The 24,158-nt window shown below is 34.7% G+C and overlaps 2 protein-coding genes across 2 annotated transcripts; both read left to right on the forward strand.

Annotated features, from left to right (window-relative positions):
* Positions 1–2,191: 2,191 nt before the first annotated feature.
* LOC122311619 (probable peroxygenase 5) lies at positions 2,192–5,847 on the forward strand. Its single transcript, XM_043126231.1, has 7 exons — positions 2,192–2,437; positions 2,574–2,681; positions 2,799–2,884; positions 3,591–3,685; positions 4,922–5,047; positions 5,131–5,277; positions 5,411–5,847. The coding sequence occupies exons 1-7, from the start codon at positions 2,398–2,400 to the stop codon at positions 5,418–5,420; spliced, it is 612 nt and encodes a 203-aa protein (XP_042982165.1). The 5' UTR covers positions 2,192–2,397; the 3' UTR covers positions 5,421–5,847.
* Positions 5,848–18,432: 12,585 nt separating this feature from the next.
* Positions 18,433–21,369, forward strand: LOC122311951 (plasmodesmata-located protein 6-like). The gene is made up of 3 exons (XM_043126744.1): positions 18,433–19,410; positions 20,544–20,669; positions 20,800–21,369. Exons 1-3 carry the CDS (start codon positions 18,663–18,665, stop codon positions 20,808–20,810), a joined length of 885 nt encoding a protein of 294 aa, XP_042982678.1. The 5' UTR covers positions 18,433–18,662; the 3' UTR covers positions 20,811–21,369.
* Positions 21,370–24,158: the final 2,789 nt, after the last annotated feature.

A 24,158-nucleotide genomic window follows, 5' to 3' on the forward strand; every position in this document is an offset into this window, starting at 1 on the left:
ATAATAAAAAAATATATCAATAAAATTACTTATATAATTACTGAATAAAATTTTTATTTGACTAACAGTCATTTCAAACGGTCACTTGGAGAAGTACGAGAGCTTTCCTTTTATTATTACGTTTGTAGGTAAAGTACGTATTTCATTTTTATATTTTCTAAGCCTAAACTACGCAAAGTACCAAAATCAAATACATAATGAGACGTTGAGTATGACTTGTTTCCTAAGTCAAAACTTTTAATGATTGACTTGATTGATGTGATATTTTTACTATTACCATTTGATTTAAGCTCCATATTCCTCATTTGTTGCTTACCAACCGCTAGCATTTGTCACGCAAGCATGTATGTTGTCTTTTTCTTGTGATGATTTTTATCCCTTTTTCATGCCATAAATATATATATATATATATATATATATATATTCAGTATACCACGTTTCCTCTTTATTTATTTTTTTATTTTTCTCCATTCTATCCCAACCTTCCTCGGCCCTCGCCGACGCAACCCTCACCTTCCTTTCTACTTGCCAACATCGTCCTTCACCCTTACCTCCGTCATCATCGTCGCTACTACCGCCCCTAGATACGAGATCTCTCTCTCTTCTCTCGATCAGGCTAAAGAGGTGAGGAGGTGTTGAGATGATCTCTCTTTTATTATTATTTGATTATAATATTTTAATTTCTATAAAAATATATATATTTATATATATGGTTATAGTTTTTAAAAATTTAAATGACATTTTATGTCATTTTTACCCCCAAAAAGTATTTTTTATATTATTTTCAAAAATATATAACATGTCTAATAATGTTTTAGATATATAGTTATATCAAGCAGTATATAGCTTTTTTAATAATGCCCACTGGAATGACAAAAATGCACTAAGAGTTAGTTCTACGTACAAATCTTATAAAAACAATTTAGAGAAATATTTTAAATACGAAGAGATTTTATAAAAATAAATAAATTTATAAACTAACGTAATTTAATATAATACGTTAGATTGTAAAAATATTTTTATTGTAAAAATTATTAATATTTTATATAAAGTCATGTCAGTTTAAAATTTTATTTTATGAAATCTCTTTATAATTATAGCACCTCTCAATATACCTTCACATAACTTAATGTAGTAAATTAGATCTATTTTATCATAAAAAATAATTTAATAGTATAATAAATCACGTAAAACTAAGCCAATTTCTTTCTATGTTTCCTCGTGGGTAATCGAACAAATTTTTTGGGAAGTATATATGGTCCAACTCAGATATGCCTATTAGTGTAATTATAATTTTTTTTAAAAATATTTTTTAAATATTTTAAATATTTAATAGTCATTTTCCTAACTATTAAAAAAATATACACAAACGAGACATTTGGAAATTCACATTAGTGCGCATGCGAGCACTTTCCTCATTGGAAAGATGATAAAGTTAACTGCCTCCGTGTGTGGCCGCCTATTCGGTGTCGACCAGGTGAGTTGGGGGTGGTGGACCAGGTCCCACGACAATACTCGGCGCATGCCTGCGTCACTGCGTGCATCCAAAGCTGGTATTGAGCGCGTTCACACCATAAAAAGTGGCGTTAAATGCTATTCGTTTCGGCTTTGCCATCAATGGCATGGGCCTCACGTTCTTCTTTTGATCTGTTAATCATGTTTGCCCCCCACTTTTGCATTATCATTTGATTGCATCTCATCTTCCTTGAATTTGGTTTCCTACTGGCATCTTCCACCTTAACAACAATTCGTACAAGGATTCTAAAATTCCAAAGTAATGCATCATACGATCAATGTCTCTCGTAATAGTCAATATTGTCCAAATTCAATCTTTGATAAAAATCAAATAAATTAAAAAAAAAAAAAACGAATAAAAGGAATCCCTCCCGACAAAAGGAATACTCCCTACTTTTGATTTATTTGTTTTAAAAATGTTGTCGTTGTTGTTGTTCGGCTAATTGCATGTTAAGCACTAGTTTCCCTTTTGGAATACTCATTGTTAAACAGCGCAATACTTATTTTTAATCATCGGTAATACAAAACATGGAATATGTAGGCTTTGAATAATGTAGATATCTATCCAACACGTTAAATTTCCAAGTGTGGGGTCCCCATAAATATCCGTAGAATAGCTGGCAAACCCATTTGAATTTTTAAAAAATGTTTTTAGCCCTTTATAAATAGGTGTTGATTATCATTGCTCTTCTAAACGATAATCCACTTTAAAGTTTTTCGTTCCTCTGCTGATTCCGTTCTGCGCTGGTGGTTTCTCCTTTTTTGTTGGGCTGATCCCACTCTGAAACTCAAGCCCCTTTCGTTTTCATTCAAACCCAAACCTCTCTAGCTAGCTTGTCCTCTCTGGCTGCCCAGTGGCCGGTTTGATACAAAGACCTTCAAATGTCTTCCTCATCTACGCAGGCGAACGATAATCAGAAAGGTTTGCACTGCAACCCATTTTCATTTCTTCAGTATTCTCTCTTTTTCATGTCTGTAATTGCTCTCTCTTTCTAGCACACCAAACACAAACTTGTTTATGAGTGTATGACATGATTGTGTTGAATATGTGCATACAGAGGTTGATGGGCATGTTATACCTACGGATCAGGACGTCCTTCAGAAACATGTTGAATTCTTTGATAGGAATCATGACGGCGTGATTTATCCTTGGGAAACATTTCAAGGTTCAAACTCACAGTACCCCTTCCCCACCACCATTACCAGAACCTCAATATATTTATATATTTTCCTCTGTATTCACTAGAACATGGGTTAACTGGGATTTTAGCCATATGTACCAGGTTTTCGTGCAATTGGGAGTGGTCTCTTTCTGTCAACCGTCGCTGCCTTCTTCATAAACTTCTCTCTGAGCCGGAAAACTCGTCCTGTAACTCTCTCTCTCTCACACAGATTTTTGGTTTGTGGATTTGGTGTTTCGGTTTATGTTATTAATCTATTTATTTTTACGTGACTTTTTTTTTATTAAAATCAAATATATTTTATAAAATAAAAGGAGGCATATGCGTGTGGAGTTCTAAGTTCAATCAATTAAAGGTTAGTTATTGAATATTTACTCAGGACTTAACGGAAAGGACGATAATAAAGGAAAAGAAAGCGAAATCAAGGGAAGTTTGCTCAACAAACTCCTCTGTGAGAAACTTTCCAAAGATGGAGAAAAAATTATTATCACGTTGTTATAATGCAGGATTTTGACCATTTGTGATTGGAAAATTGGACTATTCATTTTCCAACTTCAAGGCCTCAAGTGGTTCACTCCTTTTCTTTTTTCTTTTATATATATATATATATATATATAAAAACCCACTTGTGACTCCTTTAGGCTATGGCTGAAAAAGTTGTGTACCCCAAAAGTCATCGAAGCATTAGAAAAAACAAAAGAACAATGATCCATAATTAAAGTTATGAAACTGAGTGTATATCGAATGATCCACTGACAATAGCCCAAGTGATACTTTGATCTGCTTTTCTGTTGGTCTATTTGTACCAAATGTATGTTAATTTATTCTTGATTTTTTCGTCATGGTTACCCTTTTTTTTTCTTTTCTTTTGGTTTTAATTTCTGTCTCATGTAGGGGAAATTTCCTTCTCTCCTCTTTCCAATTGAGGTTAAAAACATTAAAAGAGGCAAACACGGAAGTGACTCTGGTGTCTATGACTCTGAAGGAAGGTATATGCTATGTTTTATTTGCTTAAGGTGGTACATGCCATGTTATGCCTACATATTCATTTTTCCCTTTTAGAAGTTATTGTTCATCACCCTGGAATTGGACAGCCTAACCTTATAAAGTGTCTAGACCCCTTAAGTTTTAGTATCATCATGTTGGAAACTTGGATGATCTAGCTCCTAGTGTATAATTGGTGATACCATGATTCAACTTGGTTACTATCGCATTTTTTTAAATTGATCGTGTTATGGCTTAATATCAATGAAAAAGAAGAAAAGATGATGATTTTATTTTACCTATAAAAGAAAAAGGTGAAACATACATGAAGTTAGTACTTCTTCTGGGTCCTAGATTTTCAGTTAACCTACTAAAATGGAAGAATGAGTGTCTCAGAGGTTGCTTGCATTCATATATACATAATCAACAGTAACAAAAATAAAACAAAGTAAAAACTTAGTTTCCATTTGCTGTTCTTCTTCCTAAAATTGACTGGCGTTTAAATCCAAGCTGCTGTCTGTTTGTGTAATAACCCTTTCTTCTTGTGTATGTAATTTACTACCAAGCAAATTTGTTTTCCTCATTAGCTTAAGATCTATTTTTTAAGTACAACTTTTTTGGGACCTGGAAAGAAAAAGTGTGCTATTTTCTTTCTTCCCGTTGCTCTTGCACAGCTTATAGTTTTTATGGTACTTTGGTTGCCCGGGTTGGGTTGACTTACATGCTAGACAGAGCTGACTTGGCAGAACGTGCTAACCGGCTGAACAGGGTGATTTTCTCAACCTAGTTATCTTCGATGTGAATGTGCTTTCGGCACTATTTAAATGTAGAACATTTAAGCTAGGTTATTGTGGAACATAGGTTTGTTTAGTTATTGACGCCCTTTGGGTTTCTGCTTTTGAAGTTCGCCAGAGTTTTGATCTTGGGCAACCTCAGGTCAGGGTAGTTTATCAACTAAAGCCTGATGTCTATGTTTAAAACCTATACTCAATTGTTCAAGTAATGCATTCCATTTCACTTTAAAGTTGAGAAAGAAAACCCACGTTGAGATTATTCAACTCAAACTGACATGCTGGTTTGGGTTAAGTTAAGTTGGTTACACCTATATATAGATAAATCAACCTGAATTCTCAATTATGACAAGATTGAGTAATACAAAGTTTCTTATTCCATTGCTGTAGTCAAGCATAGTTTTGTCCTATTGTTGGGTTGTCATCTAAATTTTGAAGTTGATGCTCTAGGTTTGTTCCTTCGAAGTTTGAAGAAATGTTCAGCAAGCATGCTCTTACCTACCCAAGTTCTTTAACATCAGATGAACTGATGCGGATGCTGAAGGCTAACAGGGTTCCCAAGGACTATGGAGGATGGTATACTTCCATATCAAATTTATAATTTGGGTAAGTTGGAACGTTTTGTTGATCACTGTATTGAAAGCGGGTCTCTATTGCAGGTTTTCTAGCTATACAGAATGGAAGGTCCTATATATCCTCTGCAAGGACAAGAATGGCTTACTGCCAAAGGAAACAATTAAAGCTGTTTATGATGGAAGCTTGTTTGAACAGATGGAGAAGGAAAGATCGTCGAAGAAAAAGAAATCGTAATCTAACTAGCATTTCAGATTATGGACTTATAAAATAATCTTTTCGAATCGTTATTTTTCATGTATACACTTATGGATGAATCTTGAGAAGCAGTTAAGTTAAATTGGCATGTTTTGAAATTTGATGCAGTGTTGTGTAACTAAATGCATGCCCAGTATGCTAATCTGGTTTTCCGGGGCTTGCTAGTCGATTCGACAGTCTGGTTCAAAAGATTGTCGTTGGTTCAACTTGTGGGTGTGTTTGATGAGTTGTTGAATGTGAAGTTAGTTCAAGTTGGTTATGTTGGTAGATATGGAGTGCTTACCGCGTTAGTTTTAAGATATCTGGAATAATTTGAGCTACTGGATTAGCATGCATGGGGGAAAATTTGGAATTAATCAGCACAGGTGGAAAGACAGTTGGGAAAATTTGTGCAGAGGATGACTTTCCAGAAGACTTTCTTTCAATTACAAGTTCAGGAGTTCAAAATCTGTGGAGCATTTGGCATTGAACTGAATTTGATTGTGTAATATTCTTAGTTATCAAGTTCTCATAGAAGGTGAATAACATACAAATTTCATATCTCATTGACTGGCTTTTTGCTTTTCCTTTAAAGGTTAGGCTTGTAGTTTTAAGCTGATCTAATTATTATAATTTTTTAAAATTTTTATATAAAATAATAATAATATTAAAAAATTAATATTTTAATAATATTTTATTTAATTTTTATTTTGTAACTCATTTGATCTCAATTTACTATTTACACCAGCTTGATTTTAGCTTCCTTTTTTTTTTTTTTTAAATGATCTGTGTATCACTTTTCCGTTTGGACTGGAGCTCTGAAAAGAGTTACCAACAAATGAGTCTTCTGATGGATTATCCAGGCTGGGCCTATATACTACGTAATTGGGTCTTCTAGCTCATCTCCAATAAGATCTTCACCTGCTTATACCCTTTCTTAATGGGACGGCTTTTCTCATTACATGATTGATCTTGGTAGGGAAGTTCTGTTCATCTCATCATCCTTCTGCCCGCTCCTGGATTGAAACTCACACACCAACCCAATTTAGTCTCTTCCTTTCTTCTTTTAATAATCAGAATACTGGGTTTTTATTTTTTTTTTTTGGGGTTTTGTTTTGTTTTATCATCTTTCGTCTGCTTGCAAACAATGGCAAAGAAAACGAGATTGGCCCAAAAGAGCAACAAATTGACGTGAGCTTGATGCACCAAGATTTCTGTTTTGCAATATCTTATTTTCCAACATGCGACTCTTTCAATTTGGACTAGAACATGTTTGCCTATAAATTTCAAACCTATTTTACTAAGATATAAAGTAAATAATTTTAAATGTCTATTAAGAATTCAAATTAAAGAATTTTGCTAGCCTCCTTAGGTACAAATCTCATCCACCCTAGTTAACTGAATACACGTATCACACTGTAAAACTGCCAATTCAATGTCAACAATCACTACAAACTAAATTTAGAGCGAGCAATCAATCAAGGTAGGCCAACTTCTTGATATATTCTAATGACAAAACTTAGATAAGTTGAGTTGTAATTGGTTTGCTGTGAGTTGGGCTTGACTTAAAATTGGAACAACGGTTAGAGTTTGCTAGACGTTCATAAGAGTCATGGTCGATAGAAGTACCTATTATGGAGAGTTTGCTTGCTTTTGCACTAATAACACTTGCTCGACCAAGGCTCCACATTGAGCCTTCTAGACATCTAAGTTCTCTTGATTTCCTCTATTAAATGTTACAAAATCTTTTATATCTAGTACAAAAACCTGGCACAAAAAGTGACGTCTTTCAAAATTAGTAGCATCCGGTTCCTTAGGTTCACAAATCCAAAGAAGAGGGTGTAATAGAACTAGGAAATAAACTTGTATTAATAGCAAATCTCACTTCAAGGTGAGTACCTCTAGAAGAAAGTCGAGAGAGATAGATTGTTCTAATATTTTTAGATAAAACACAGATAAACTACCCCTTACATACTGATACCTTCAACGTGGGCGAACACTTTCAAGAATTAAAACAGGAAATAAGTAAAAGCAAACCCAATGTTACATCTCATGCCTTATCCTACATATAGTGTCCATTAATTAAAACTACTAATCTACAAGCCTTCAAACAAAACATAACTAAAAACATAAGTATGGCTCATAATGGCCCACGTCTTCAGAAGAAACAATTACACGCAGCAACTAGTCTCCCAAAGACTAAGTAGTAAGTACACCTTCTGGAACCCTAACTCAGCAACTTAGCTCCTTTTCACTTCGCATGACCAACCTCCTTTCCTTGTGTTGGCAATAGCACCAATATCTCCTTCTTGGGTCGGTTCCTAGACTTCACCATGTAGCATTTCAGAACCTCCACAGGCTCGGGCTTCAAAAGTTCAGACTGATCGACTAGAGGCAGTGACGGTACCATGGTAATCTTCAATCCCAACTTCCTTTTTAGCTGCGATACATGAAAAGTAGGGTGAATCCAAGAATTAGGAGGAAGCTCTAACCTGTATACGATGGCACCAATTTTTTGCAGGATCTGGTAAGGTCCAAAATATCTGGGGGCTAACTTGATATTACGGCGGTGCTCAACTGAGATATGGCAATAGGGCTGGAGCCTCAGATACACCCAGTCACTTATTTCAAAATTTTGTTCATTCCTTCATAGATCAGAGTACTTTTTCATTCTTTCCTATGCCTTTTGCAAGTTTTGCCGAAGTAGAGTTGATATGTGATCCTTGGATCTCAAAGTAGACTCCACGACTTCAAGTTGTGTTGTTCTAGGCACATAGCTAAGGACCCGTGAGGGCTAGTATCCATACAAAGTTTCAAAGGGGGTAAGCTTCATAGATAGGGGCTATGTGGTGTTGTGCCACCACTCGACTAGTGGGATCCAATGTGACCAGTCTTTAGGATGGTCGCTTGTGAACCACTGCAGATAATTTTTCAGTTTCTTGTTAACTAACTCGGTTTGACCATTTTTTTTAGGGTGGTAAGCTGTGCTCATGTTCATTTGAACCCGTTGGAGCGTAAATAGCTCCTACCTGAACTTACTAGTGAATGTGTTGTCCCGATTCTGACACTATAGATGATGGCAATTCATGTAGCTTGAAAATGTGCTTTAGAAATAGTTCATCAACTATTATGGCCATGTAAGGATGCTTGAGTGAGGGTGAAATGGATGTATTTGGTTAGCCTATCCACAACATCAGAGATCAGGAGCCCTTCCACAAAGTCCATTGTGATGTCTATCCAGGGTTGGTGAGGTATAGTTATGGGTATTAAGAGTCCACTGAGAAGGGTATTATCTATCTTCACCCTTTGGCACACATCACAGTCTTGGATGAACTCTTTAACCTCCCTTTTCAAACCTGTCCAATAGAACTCCCTCTTGAGCTTGTGAATAGTCTTGTCAAACCCTGCATGCCCCCCAAGGGCTACTATACATCAGTTCCAGCATCTTAGTTGCTTCTCGGTTGGAATGTAAAGCCTACCCTTATACAACAGTAAATTATCCTTCATAGAAAAAACTGATGTCAACTTCCCTTCCTTAAACTAAGATATGAGCAGCTGCAGTTATTCATCACTCCCATATACTGCCTCTAACTCCTCCATCCATTCCATAGTGGGAAAGGATAATAGTGATAGGGAGTATTCCTCATCTCCCTCTTTGCTAGACAGGGCATCAGCTACCCCATTTTCAGAACCTTTCTTATACTCAATAAGAAAATCATACCCTAACAGTTTGGTTACCCACTTCTACTTTATCGGGGTGCCCACTTTTGGTCCAGCAAGTACTTCAAACTTTGCTGGTTTGTTTTAACCACAAGAGGCCTTCCTAGCAAGTAGGGTCTCTACTTTTGTACCGTCGACACCAAGGCAAAAAATTCTCTTTCATTCTCTTTCGTAGGCTGACATACCTTGAGCCCTCCCCTATAGGTCTTGGCTGAAAAAAGCTAAGGGTCATCCCTCATGCATTAGGATTGCCCCTATGGTTGTTCCTGAAGCGTAACATTCTATCGTGAAGGGTATGGAAAATCAGGTAAGGCAAGGACATGAGGGTGTATAATGGCCTTCTTCAGTCTCTGAAGTGCCTCTCTGGACTCTTCAGACCATATAAACTTGTTCCTTTTTAAAATTTCTGTGAGTGTGCTAACAATTCCCCCATATCCCTTGATGAATCTTTGGTAATACCAGGTCAAGCCTAAAAAACGCCTAAGAGCCTTGAGAGAGGATGGGAAAGGCCACTCGTTCATAGCTCGTAATATTTTGGGGTCTGTTTTAACCCCCTATTCAGAAATTAAATGCCCTATGTCTCTTCCAAACTACCAAACTTGCACTTGGATCTCTTGGCAAAGAGTTGGTGTTGTCTTAGGATATCAAGGGTCAACTGTAAATGCCTTAGGTACTCTTGTTATAAACCAATATGTCATCAAAGAAAACAAAGATAAATCTCCTTAGATGAGATCTGAAAATTTCGTTCATGAGACTTTCAAAAGTAGAGGGGGCATTGGTTAGCCCAAAGGGCATTACCAAAAGTTTGTAGTACCACTCATGAGTTCTAAATGCTATTTTTTACACATCCTCGCGTTTAACCCAAATTAGGTGGTACCCCGACCTTAGGTCCAATTTATAAAATATTTTAGCACCATGGAGCTCATCCATTAAGTCTTCAACTATGGGAATTGGGAACTTATCCTTGATGGTAAAACTATTGAGTCTCCTATAGTCTACACAAAGGCACCATGTTGCATCCGCCTTCCTTACTAATAAAAATGGGGATGAAAAAGGGCTTTGACTAGGCTAATATAACACCCGAAACTAGGAACTTCTTTACAATCTTCTCTATCTCATCCTTTTGGTAGTAAGGATAACGATAGAGCCTTATTGAAACAAGCTTGGTTCCAGGCAACAAATTAATAGCATGGTCATGAGAACAAATAGGGAGCAATTCTTTAGGTTCATAAAAAATGTTAGAAAATTCCTCCAGTAGCAGCTGTATTTCAGCTGCTGGACCTTCTTCTTCAACCAACTCAAAGTTTTTAGCTTCTTGTAATAGTTTTAGTAAGAACCCCTTATTTTATAGCTTGTTCTTCTGGTTTAGAGAACCTTGTTCTATTTGCTGGGCTGCGACTAGCCCTTCTGTTCCACTATTGTTTCCTTGTAAGAAAACCTCATAGTTAACTCTCCAAAGTTCCATAGGATGGGGCCTAAGGTTCAGAGCCATTAGACCCCCATTACCATATCACAACCAACTAAGATTAAAACATGCACATTCAACAAAAATTTCACACCCTGGATCCATACTCCCACTCTTTTACTTTTGCCCTAACTAGGCAATAATTCTCCACTGGCGACCTTTACCTTAACTGTTTCAGTAATTTCTAGAGGCAGCTTACTCCTTAGTACAATGGCAAGGTCTAAAACATTATGGGTTGACCTCGTATCAATGAGAATGGTCATCTACGTGGCCCCTATCTTGCCTTTCACCCTCATAGTCTTTAGGTTGTGTGAACCCGTAATAGCATGTAGAGAAATTTTAGGATTCTCGTGATTCAGGTCCAACTTCAACACTTCTAATTTTCATTCCACCTGGGTTGTGGTTAAGTTTTAGCCAGTGTCACTTTCGGGTTCATGTAATACTTCTTCCAAGAGGTATAATTTAGGATTTAGGCATATGTGCTCTGGGCTCCACTTAGAATCACAGTGGTAGCATAACCCCTTATCCCTCCTATATTTCATTTGGTTTTGGTTGATTTTCTGAATTTGTATTGATGGTTCTTGTGGATGGGGATTTTTTTGGTGGCTTGAATGGGCTAGATCTGGTGGATGGGAAAAGATGGGTTTATTTTTTAAATAGGTTCAGGGTTTCTTCTTGTAACTTGGAAAGGGTGTAGGCAATAGACAGGTTTAAGAGATTGAACATTCTAACGGTCAGCCTTATTTCATCATTTAGTCCACTCATAAAGCAACTGAGTTTATAGGTGTTAGATAAGCCCCTTAGCCTATTGGACAGAGTTTCAACCTAGATTATAGTCATTCACTCCTACTTGTCTTAGCTTAGTTAAGGATTCCAATGGGTCATCATAGGGTTTGGAAACAAATCTTATTAAAAGTGCTCTCGCAAAAGCATCCCAATCAACAATCTACCTTGACTCTTCTATTCCTTTGAACTACATCATAGCTTGTCCTTCTATGTGGAAAGACACTAACCTCATGTGTTCGGGGGTGGGGTGTTGTGAAAAGCAAAAAAATGATTTACCTTGTATAGCCATCCAGCAAGATATTCTCCATGAAACACTGGAAAGTCTAGGCAGATTGACCTTGCTGGTTATTCTCATCTCCATAAGGCAACCCCAAGGAAGATTCTCCTTGGTAAGGACTCTGATTCTTTTTCTATATTTCATGAGTGAAAGCTTCTAACTATTGTTGGATGATGTTTTTCAGGGCTGTCATCTCGGATTCCAGGTTGTGGTGCTGGTCTTCTAAGCTATGAAATTGACTCTCCATCCTGCCATATTGAGCATCAGTCACTTTCTTCAAAACAGCCAAGCCATCCTGGAGCTGGTTAAGTCTTGTTCTTTCTGCCATAGTAGGAAAGCTTGCATTTGCATAGAGATTGTATCTCTCTGATACAAAAATGTAACATGTCTAGGAAATAAACTTGTATTGATAACAGATCTCACTTTGAGGGTGAGTACCTCTAGAAGAAAATCGAGAGAGAAATAGATTGTTTTAATATTTTTTGATAAACCCTAATACAGATAGACTACCCCTTACTTACTGATGCCCTCAACGTGGGCCATCTCTTTCAGAAATTAAAACATGAAACAAGTAAAAGCAAACCCAATGTTATGACCCATGACCCATCCTACATACAATGTCCATTCATTAAAACTACTAGGCTATAAGCCTTCAAACACAACATAACTAAAAACATAAATATGGCCTATAATGACCCACCTCTTCAAAAGAAATCAAGTACACGTAGCAACTAGTCTCCTGAAGACCAAGTACACCTTCTGGAACCCTAACTCAGAAACTAAGCTCCTCTTCACTTCGCACGACCAATGTCCTTCTCTTGTGTCTTCTCTTGACCACGACTAGATCGTTACAGAGGGAGTGTTAGACTTCGATGAAGGAAGAGCTATATACACTCACTCAAGAAATAAGTATTAGAGTGATGCTTTACCACATGAGAATATTGAGGAAATTGGAATAGCGAACTGGAACCTCATCCTTCAAAGGTTTGGCATATATTGTCCTATTCTTGATGTCCCCAGCCTTGCATCAGGGAAAGTTAGAAACCATAATACTCTACGGGCTAGTCGAGCCTAAAGAAGCTTATCAAATTCAACATGGAAAGAAGAGGCTTTTGCTCTATTTTCTTTTATTTTTCCTCTTTATTAGAATGAACAGTTAGATATGAAGAATATTTCATTTGCTTCTTTATATTCTGAATGAACAATGGATATGAAGAAGATTTCTTTATATTCTTTATATTCTATATTATCATTTAAATTGGGATAAGTGATGATTTCACACATACTATAATATAGCTACACTTAAAATAGCCCAACCAAGTGAACCTTCTTCCAAGATATACTTTAGATGTCCTTATTAAGTGAATTGTCTAGCTAGACGCAGCTGAGACATCTTAGAACTATTTATCCAGGTTTTTGTCAGGGTACGAAACAGAACTCTGGTTTCAAACTCGAGCTGGAACCCGAGTGAAACAGGTTTTAAAAATCAGGAACCCAGGTTTCCGGATTGTACCTTTTTTTTTTTTTTTTTTTACATTAGAATTCACAAAAAATGATCAGATAATTACGAGGTTTCTTAAATTCTAAATAAAAAGTGATTAATCAAGATTTGGATCGTTAGTTGCATGAAAGATGGGTCAATTTTGGTACATGCTGAGGCATGCAAGAATCTGTCAATTTTAGTACTGTCTTATAAGTTCATTACACCCATTAGTAGTCTACGTTAATGAAAGCTGGGTACTGTAAATCTTACATGCTAGCTGTATGTCTATATATCAGTAGTTCCGTATCCATTTTGATCATGCAATATTTAAGTTCTAAACCAGTTGCACTGGGAAACATCGGTTTGAGCACATTAATTGACTTCTGAAACTACATCTTTACCATGATTGTTGCATTAGCTACTGCTGGATCTAACTAATGCTTACAAGTGGTATTGCGGGCTTGTGTAGGAGGTTCACTGTCAGCTTCTTCAAAGCGAAACTCTCCCTCTTTTCCTCTAGCTGTCATGTTCATTCAATGAAAAATGACCCAATATTTGAGTATGGTTCTGCCTGATCTTCTTAGTTCATTGTTTTCTGGTACTCATTGATCAGTCACGTTGTATGCAAGTGACCCATGTTCACTTTGATTAAATCTATGTTAGGTACTGCTTGCAGTAGGCATAATATTTCTTTGGCACATGATTTATTTATTTATTTTTTTAAAAAGGTTCTGGATTTTAGACTGAATATACCCTGATTTTTTTATGTAAGTATCGGCCCAGATTTGTTTCAGGCCAGAACTGATAACCAGAAACCCGATTATCCGGATTACGGACTGAGCCGGGAAAAAATCCGGCCTGGATAAAGAGGCCTCTGGCATCTTAGTCAATAAAATATGTTAGAATTTGAATTGCACCATGCTTCTGAAATTCAAATTAAACTTATACTGAACCATACATATTTAAATATTATTATGCACGATATATATGAGGCACTAGGGCATACATATTTTTGGAGATGTACCTTTGTTTCGTGAAAGATGAACATATAGGGAAAATTTAGGGAATCTGACAAACAAATCTATTCCATCTAATCCCCCTAGCCAAAGTGAAAAAGAAATCCCCCAACAATTATTGCTCTCGGATTGAAATCGCACTTTTCTTCTAATAATTATACATTGGTTTGGCCTACTTGAAAATATATTCACAACCATATATAAGCACCGTGACATGAATTAGTTGGCCGGCCAGCTCATTCCACAGACACGAATTCAACAAAAATATGGGTTTTGGAAGCAAGAAGCAGTACGATGTTCGTGAGAATCCTTATCTGCAGGGCAAAATGACAATGTTCTGGTCGGAACTATAGGCAGAAAAGCCTACTATAAATGAGGTTGTGGGTACATATCAATATAAAGGAATATAGATTCTCATCACTTAGAATTATCTTCCTTCCATACATTAATAATTGAACCATCACCTTCCTTCCATCTTCCCTAAAGCTTTCTTTATCTTTGATGGAACATTTACTGGACCAGATCAGTAGTACCATGTCTTGAACCACAAGCGAGACTTGGAGGAGCTTTGCATGTTTACATGATGCATGTTTGCGTGTTTTAGGGATTGTCCAGCTGCTCATCAATCATACTAAAAAAGAAATAGTCATCTCCTCAAATCTGTCACTTCTATATCCTTGCATGTCTCTTACGTAGTTACGGGTTCTTAATCATGTTAGGATTACCAGCACATGAATATTGCATAAATTGTTGAAAGGAATCCATCCCCTCGTCATCTGAAACGTATGGTCATCAATCAATTTCATATGCTTTTCTTATCAATTACCATACAAAGATTGGGATATTGGAAGGTAAAACAACTTTATCCTACTGAAAAACTCTTTTGAAGATCTCATACAATGTCTAATATTCATGAATTCCTTGTATCACCCCTCTTGCCAAAAGCCTGTAACCTGATTGGCATAATCTCCAGCTCCAAGATAGAGGCCATTTAGAGTTTGAAACCCCCTTCCCTAAATATATATTAAAAAAAAAAAGTACATACACATCACTCCTTTCAAAGGAATTCATAGATCATATGGATGGGTGACATGGGTAGGCATCATTTCCTTTTTTTCCTATCACACACATTTCATATTATTGACGTGATAAAATTTGATTTACACGTAAAAGAATTTTACAATAAGGCATATCTCATCTGGTCTGCAGTAATATTTTTATTTAATCACGCTTTTTTTTAGTGTATATATACCACTTGGAGTTGCTCAGAGAAAAAGACGAGTGTCCACATTGGGGCCAAGTCATGAATGAGTAATCTATGAAGGGGAGATCGAGTGTGTTTGAGCCTTGAATGAAACAATTGCAGCTTTGCAGGTAGTTCACCCCTTTTTATATGCCTTCAGTAGGTGCGCTGTCTTGCTTCTGAATATATTAGAGACTTGTTACTCAAAAGTTCTTACATTTTTCTTTCTTTTCTTTTTAAGTTTCTAAATATAATGAAGGTAGTTCACACCTTTTTCTTTTTTCTTTTTTCTTTTTTCTTTTATTTTTAAGTTTCTTAATATATTAAGATCTGATTTTGATATTTAGAATATCTCAGTATATTTGTGAATAATAGTAAAATTATTTGAGTTAACATATTTTATTAAATTTTGAAAAAGAATAGAGAAAAATTAAATAAAAATATTATAAAGTTAAAAAATTATTTCAATATAATTTTTTTAAAATTTGAAAATATTGTACTATTTTTTATGTTTTGTTTAAGAGTTCAAGAAAATTATAATCATCAGATAAAAAAGTTAAAAATTTAAAATTAAAAAATATTTATATTTTAGCGATGTTTGTAAAAAAAGTATCTAAAAATACTTTAAAATACTTTAAAATAGTTGTGTTATTAGATGGGTTCTAACATTGGATTTGAGTGGTATACTTCACTACTATTCATTATTTTATCATTATTTTCACTTACTTTTTACTATTTTATATTACTATTTACTATTATTTAATATATTTTTATTATTTTTTATTACTATTCTTATAATATATAAAATTATCCAACTACCCAACCCAACATAAAACTCATGACTTCACTTTTCCCTTTATTATTATTATAAAAAGAAGAGGCATCAGTTGTATTACGGTTACAGCTCAATTGATAAGACTGTGTTACTGTATTATTATTATTATTTTTTTTTTGGGGGTATGATTGGCCTTTAATTAAAAATATCGTTTGCACATTTCATTGGATCTTCTAATTTTGTTCTGTTTCATTCACCAAATCTTTATTTTCTTATCAAATAATAATATAAATAATAAAAAAAATTACATTTTTATATATTTTTTATATATTCTACTGATATGATTGATTGTATTATTTTTTAATGATTATTTTGACTAATTATATTAATAAAATATAAAAATAATATATAAAAATAACGGTACATAAGAGAACTGATAAATGCAATGAGAAATTATAAAATAACTCATTATAATGGATTTCACCTCAAAACAACTCGTGGACATAGATTTTTATGCCGAACCACATGAATATTTGTATCTCTATATTTATGTTTATTTATTTATTTATTATGTATTTTATAGATAAATGCAAAGAATATTATATCAAAACTCGAATCATCATGAGTCAGGAATGACTATTTATTCATTTCTAGTCTGTTGTGTAAATTAAAACATTAACACCTAGAATTCGAACTGAGCTAGATTAATTAAATTTAGGTTTGAATTTTTAAAATTACCCTCACTTTTACAAATTAGACTACCATTATGATGAGTTAAGGACAAACCTTCTCGATTATCAAATGATAACAATCTCTGATATGGGATTTTGAGATGATTTCTTTGATGTTATAATTTCCAAGTGGAGGAGATGGTGGAGCATATCAAATTGAGGAGGAGGCAAATCCACATTCAAACCATATAAAAAATGACCTATTAATTAGCTTGATTTCGATTTGTCTATGCTACGCGCAACAACAACGGGGCCTACATCGGAGTAGTAGGTAGTGTCACGAGTCACGACGACTACGTTTTGATGCTGACGTGGTCAACCATGAGTACCAGACCCATTTAAAACTCTTTAAACCATCATGGGAGTTCGAGTCATACGTACCATTATACGCACATACCTGATATTTGGTAGGCAACGTATGTCTTCCACTTAAAGTTACGTATATTTATAAGATAATTTACATGTGAAAAAGTAAATTTTATATACATATTCTTTAAATATATTTAACATTTTCCTTCATATATATATATATATATATATAATTATAATTTATTATACACATATTATACCTGAATTAAAGGAACCAATAATATTACATTGCAAGGAAATGTGGCCCACACAATTATTCTATGGAGATAACTTGTTATATTTTTAACGTCTATCTTACGTTATCAAATTACTATATATATATATATATATATATATATATTTCATGAGATAATATTTTATGTGCATGTCAATTATTTCGATCATTACTACTGATTAGATCGTATGTTCTTTCTCGGACGAGGGGAAAAGTAATACTACAATTTAGAGTCTCTATAATAAGTATTCTCTATTTGAGTGAAAGAATAAATAAAAAAAATTAGAGATATGAATCTAATCATAACGGATATCGCGTGTATATATATATATATATATATATTTTCAAATAAGAGAAATATTTTAGTAATAAAATGATTATATAAAAATAATCTTATAAATTAACATGATTTGATATAGTTCATATTATAAATCATATAAAATCACGTTAATTTATAAAATTATTTTTATATAATTTTTTATGACTGTAATATTTTTTTAAAAGTAACTAAATAAAAATAAGAAAAAAATACGTGCCTATGAACATTGTACAGCAAATAGGGCAAAAATGATTATTTGAAAAGAGGGAAAGATATCCAACTCTCCCTCAAATTGCATACCATTCAAGCTATCAATTTGGATAATCACCACCCAACAATCAGCCCCCCCTCTCTCTCTCTCTCTCTCTCTCTCTCTCTCTCTCTCTCTCTCTCTCTCTCTCTCAAGGTTGTGATTTTACTGATGTACCCTTTTTTCCCCTTAAAAGGGCAAAATTACACCTATGCACCTATGACACATAAAAGAGGCAAATTAGCATATTAAATAAAAAGATACTTTTGAAAGAATAGAATTATTTTCTAAAATATTAATTTTATTCCATTAGTTTTTTAATTCCTTTTTGAATTTTTTTTCTTTCTGTTTGGAAAAAATATCATCTTCTATAATTTAATAACTAAAAACCTAATTTTTGAAAAACCTATATATATATATATATATATGTGTGTGTGTGTGTGTGTGTCAATGAAAATGTAATTTTCTAGTGTTTTTTGTTTTTTTATTCTCCACCTGCTGGCCTCAAGACAATCACATACGCACCTAGATTAGACATACGAAGTTCCTCACTCCCTCCCTTACGTAGATTCTCCTCAAAGCAACCTTTAAGCCCAAAGAACTCTCCTCTCACACAAAAGAAGTGTTCGGGAATCAGTGTCGAAATACTCATAGATTCATAGCTCCCCCTCCTCAACGATAACCTCTCCAAAATCTCTCTTTCACACATACGCACAAGCTCAGGTTCACAAGCATGTCTGTGACTGTGATTCGAAGAGCTCTTTCTTTCTCGTCTCTTTGTGTCTTCCTTCTCACCATCTCAACCCTCACGACCCCATCGACTTCGGCCACGGACACCTTCGTCTTTGGTGGGTGCTCTCCGCTGAAGTACACGCCCGGTTCACCTTACGAGAACAACGTCAACTCGATCCTCACCTCCCTGGTCAACTCAGCCATGTTCACCGCCTACAACAACTTCACTGCTCTCGGCTCCAACCCTCAAGACACCGTCTACGGCCTCTTCCAATGCCGCGGAGACCTCCAGGGCAATGACTGCGCCCGCTGCATCGCTCGCTCGGTGAGTCAACTCGGTACCCTTTGCATCAACTCGTGCGGTGGCGCGTTGCAGCTCGAAGGTTGTTTCGTCAAGTATGATAATACCACCTTCTTGGGGGTGGAGGACAAGACGGTGGTGGTCAAGAAATGTGGGCCGGCGTTTGGATACGACTCTGACGCGTTGGCCCGGAGAGATGCTGTGCTGGCGTACTTGGGGACCGGCAACGGTGGGCCCTACAATACGTACCGGACGAGTAACTCCGGGAATGTCCAGGGCGTGGCGCAGTGCGTGGGGGACTTGAGTCCGAGCGAGTGCCAGGATTGCCTAGGGAACGCGATCGGACTGCTGAAGACCCAGTGCGGCACCGCGGCGTGGGGCGACATGTTCTTGGCCAAGTGTTACGTTCGCTACCTACAAGGCGGCGTCCGCTCGTACGCCAGAAAGGGTAAGCGGTTTCGCCACCCCGGCTGGTGATTTCTCATTTTTGGTTTTTTTTTTTTTTTCACTAAATTATAGTAGATTTTAATGACTTTTTGGCCGTAAGACCCTCTTGGGTAATTATCCTTCACTTCATTGAAGTGTAAAAATCACCACTTGATCTGTGTAATTTCTGATTTTCACATTTTTTTTCTATGTGTGTGTTTATCATCAAGACTGGGAGACAGCAATTAAGCGACTGGCTGTCTTGTGTCAAATTAACGAGTTCGTTTTATCTAATAGTATAATGAGAATGCCCACCTACTCTGCAATCAACATTCCCCTGCTTTGCTTAGGGAGCAGTTTGTGGAATCTAGGCATGTTCAGATGGCTGAATGATTGTTTCGAATTAATTTATTATTCTTGGTATACTTGCTTTGCTTTTGCCGATGGTGATTCGGGCGTTTGTAGCTTAGAACAATTGACAACTTGTGTTTCATCGCATAAAAAGCTTTTTGGTAAAAACTCGAAATCTTATTGCATATCATGATGTTCTTATGAACATGTATTTGTTTTTACTTTTCCCATATTTGTTCTGGATCTAAGTTTTAATGATTATGTATATGCTTTAAAGAACTCAATTATTGGAATTTGAGAACTTATTTTCAGTATGGAAGTGCCTACACTTTCGTGTATATATACACGAAAGGTTTCTGTAAAGCACCTCATGCTGCATCTGCATGCTACAAGACCTACCAAACACGAAAGTGTCTCTAGTGTCTCGTTAGTAGCTGAGAAAGAATCTGATGCGTTTATGTTCTCTATGTTTGAAACTTTTGAGGTAAAGAAAAAGAGAAAGGGAAAAAAAACATAACCAAAACAGAGCCATTCACTTGAATTGCTGAAAGACTTACAGCAACATCCCAATTCGTTGAAAAGCCTGCCCCTAAGTTTAGTTGATTGAAACACAACTTGGTGTCATTGCATCATTTCTTTTAAGCTGAAAACGAAGTAAAGGAAAAGATGCATCAAGATCTTGTATCCGATAAGTAGTGTTCAAGGCCAAGGTCAACAATTTCTCAAATTACTGTAATTATGAGTGGCTTTATAATTATAATTGTGATTAATTCTAATTTTTTGACATTCTTGAATGATGTATAGATGATAATAATGCCACTAATGATGAGGTGGACAAGACGCTTGCAATTATAATTGGAGGCATAGCAGTGGTTGCATTGCTAATACTCTTCCTTTCCTTCTTAAATAGGCTCTCCGAAAAAGGAAGAGGTATACAAACATTCTCTCCTTTACTTTTCTTTTCTTTTCTTTTCCTGGCTATTATTGTTTCTCATGTTTGACCATTCTGTTCTTTCTGCTACAGAAAATCTCAATACCCTTTTTTGTATTTCTTTTGCAGGAGGGAAGTAAAGTATAAATTGGGGGATAGTGTTTCTAGAGCTGAATCCTATCGACCCTGTTTCCTTTGCTAAATAATTTGGCTTTTAGGTGGTTCTTTTGCTTCTCTTTTCTTCGTCGGTCCCTATCCTTTTTTTTTTCTTCTCACCACCTATTCCTTTTAGGAGTTTCTCTCCAATTTCCTCTAAAGAATACCTGTGAGGGTAGATAGAAAAGATCTCAATGGAAAAGTGCACCTTGAAACAAGGGAAAAAGAAAAGGTTGCAATTAGAAGAAAAAGCTCAAAGATTCCACACTCCCCCAATCCCACTTAACAATGTTAGCAACTTGCCTGCTAATGTTTATAAACGAACAGTTTGGTGAAAAGTGCACTATGATGTCGTAGATGGTGCCTTTGTTGGGTGTTATATCATAGCATGCTTTTGCTTTAATCTCATCGAAAGTTAAGATTCGGTATATTTGTTAGATTTCTTGTCAACTCAATGTTCAGTTTGTTTTGTAATTTTTGCTTTTGGCTGTTCATTTGTGTAGCTCTTACTAATATATAGATGATATATTCCTCTTGTTTTAAGCACAAAAGAATCAGTGGATATTCTGCTTAATGACTGGACTCTCAAGCATAACAGATAAAGACTACAAAAAGCATTTTATGAGTAGAAATGAGTTGGCTCTTTTTCGAGATGTTTTTCAATGATTATCTTTCGACTTGAATAATATTAATATTCTTGTGCTTGCACTTGGGTCAAATTTGGAAGATTTGTGTGCTTGGTGGATAGATTTTCTTGCTATTCAACCAAATCAAAAGCTACTTTCTGGGTCCTATCTGCCAAATGTCCAAGAACAGAACAATTTCTTTGAATACATAACTCATTTATTACATCACAATCAACCACGCAATATCGCATGGGTTTACGACTAATTTATTATTTGGTTTTGCATCAACAATCAACTAAAGGAACATTTGTTATTTGGAATGTTCATAAAAATATCTATAATAATGAAGTTTAGACCAGTCTAATAATATATTAGTGAAATTTTAAATGATTGATATGGAGATATTTTTAAATAAATTCAGAATGTAAATTTCTCCTAATGAATGAATGACGATACTTTCCTAAAAAAACTAAAGGAACATTTGTAATGGACTTAACAATAAATAATTATAAGGATCATAATCTATATATTCCGTTACGTGTAGAATCTTCCCTCTCTTCCTTTATCCATTGTCTTTTGGTTTTGGATTTGTGTTAAGTTGGGAATTTCTTGTCTCAATCATGGTTAACAAATTTACTCACGGTGTGTATGAGGGCCCCTCCCCTGCATTATCTAAGTGTTATTATATATGAAGACCTCATAGTTTAAATTAAGGAAGTGGGCAATAAATAAAACTAATGAAAGTGACAAGAGGCATGACAAACCGAAACCAGGCAGGCAGGCATGCATGCATTTGTGTCAAATTGTAAGAGATGTTTAAGTTCCAATCATTCATGTGTCTGTTTGCCTTACATTAATTTAATTCCAATATTTAAGACTTTTTAAGAGGGTTAGCTAGGTTTTATTCAAGGATTTTAGTCCCATCAACGAGTCGTCTCTTCAAATAAGGATAGAAAGTAACTAAGGAAGAAAAAGAAATGGAGTGACAAAAAAAGAAAAAAAAAGAGAGAGAAGAAGATAGAGATTCAAAACATCTCAAATAAAAGCATCTCGATTAGGTTGATCAAATTCTTATACATTAAAAAAGGAAAAATATTTTAATTATAAAAAAATGAGTAACATCTATAAAAGAATTATATAAAATAATCTCATAAATTGACGTGATTTTATCTGATTATTTTATAATAAAAATAATTTTATAATCTAAAGAATCATATCAAACTATATCAATTTTTGATAATATTTTTATAAAAATATTTTATGATTAAAGTATTTCTCTAAAAAAATTATATAAAAATAAATTTAATGTGACCTGATTTGATATAATCAAAATATAAAATAAATTTAAAATATTATATAAAATTATATAAAATTATATTTATTTATGAATTTTATTTTATAATTTTTTTTAAAAAAGTAGCATTTCTGTTAATATTTTCTTTAACTTCGATCTAACAAACTCATTACATTGCAAAAAGTAGTAGCATCCATTCATAAAGAACAAAATGTCCTAACTTTTAAGACCAACGAGCAATCACCCATTGATGGTCACATTTCCCAAAATATGCTTTCAAAGGAAATACCTAAGTTCTCCTTGGCTTTAAACACCTCTTATCTACCTTGTTATCTTTGACAACTTTACACACGTCAGTGATATTAAAGCAAGATATGCTTTGTTATTCTTCTAAGATATAGCAATTACCCATATGCTTACCCAAATAAATTACACCCATATTCTCACTACTAAAGTCAGTTTCATGGGATTTGAATTCTAACCTATCTCACCTACCAAACCTTGAAATCAAGCTTTTCCAAAATATCATGTATTTGACTTTGAATATATATATGACATAATGTCGGTTATAATTTCTACATCCAATTCATTTGACTATTCCTAGAGTCGAATACTTAACTGATTGTTATATCTTTTAACATTTACTGAAACATGGGAAAACATTAGATGTTAATAAAGAAATGTTTGGGATCTAGATAATGGGTCCCCGGACAGTTTTCTTATCAGGAACTTGAACATTTCTCCTAATATTTTTTTTAATTTTTTTATTCATTGATTAAGTAAGTATTTTTTATTAATATTTAAGAGTGTTCTATAAATACATTAAAAAAATTAAAAAAAAATACACGTGGAGATCCAAATTAGTCGGTGGGTGTAGAGTCACTCATGTTAATATTAAGAAAAATTATACTTTTGAGTTTTCATCCCCAAACTACAATGTATTTCTCATTTGCACCCTAAATTGCAAAAAACTTCAACTTATATTCTAAGTGCATATTTGGGATTACGATAAGAAATATAACTTATAAATTTAGGCTTATAGTTTATAACTTAAATTGTTGAACTCAAGGTTTCAAGTTTCATGTGATTATAAATCTACACATGGATTTTGATGATAACAAATGAATTCAAAGAATAAAGAAGTCTCAAGCTCAAGTTGTCTACACAATGGAGTCAAGCACATCAAGGAAACAAGCATGAGCAAGAAGGGAACAAGTTCACATTAAAATTATAGAGTAATGTTGTAAATCTCTTCAAAATTCGAAATTAGGATTAATGCTCAAAATTAATATTTTATCATAAAGCATTAAAATACATTTTCCACATGTGCATGAATATTTTTGAAAATTAAATTTGAAAATTTTGAAAGATGATTGATTGTCATCTTTTGCATGTGCATGCCTTGATTAAAG

This window comes from Carya illinoinensis, chromosome 5 (genome assembly GCF_018687715.1).
Source record: "Carya illinoinensis cultivar Pawnee chromosome 5, C.illinoinensisPawnee_v1, whole genome shotgun sequence".
Lineage (NCBI taxonomy): Eukaryota > Viridiplantae > Streptophyta > Magnoliopsida > Fagales > Juglandaceae > Carya > Carya illinoinensis.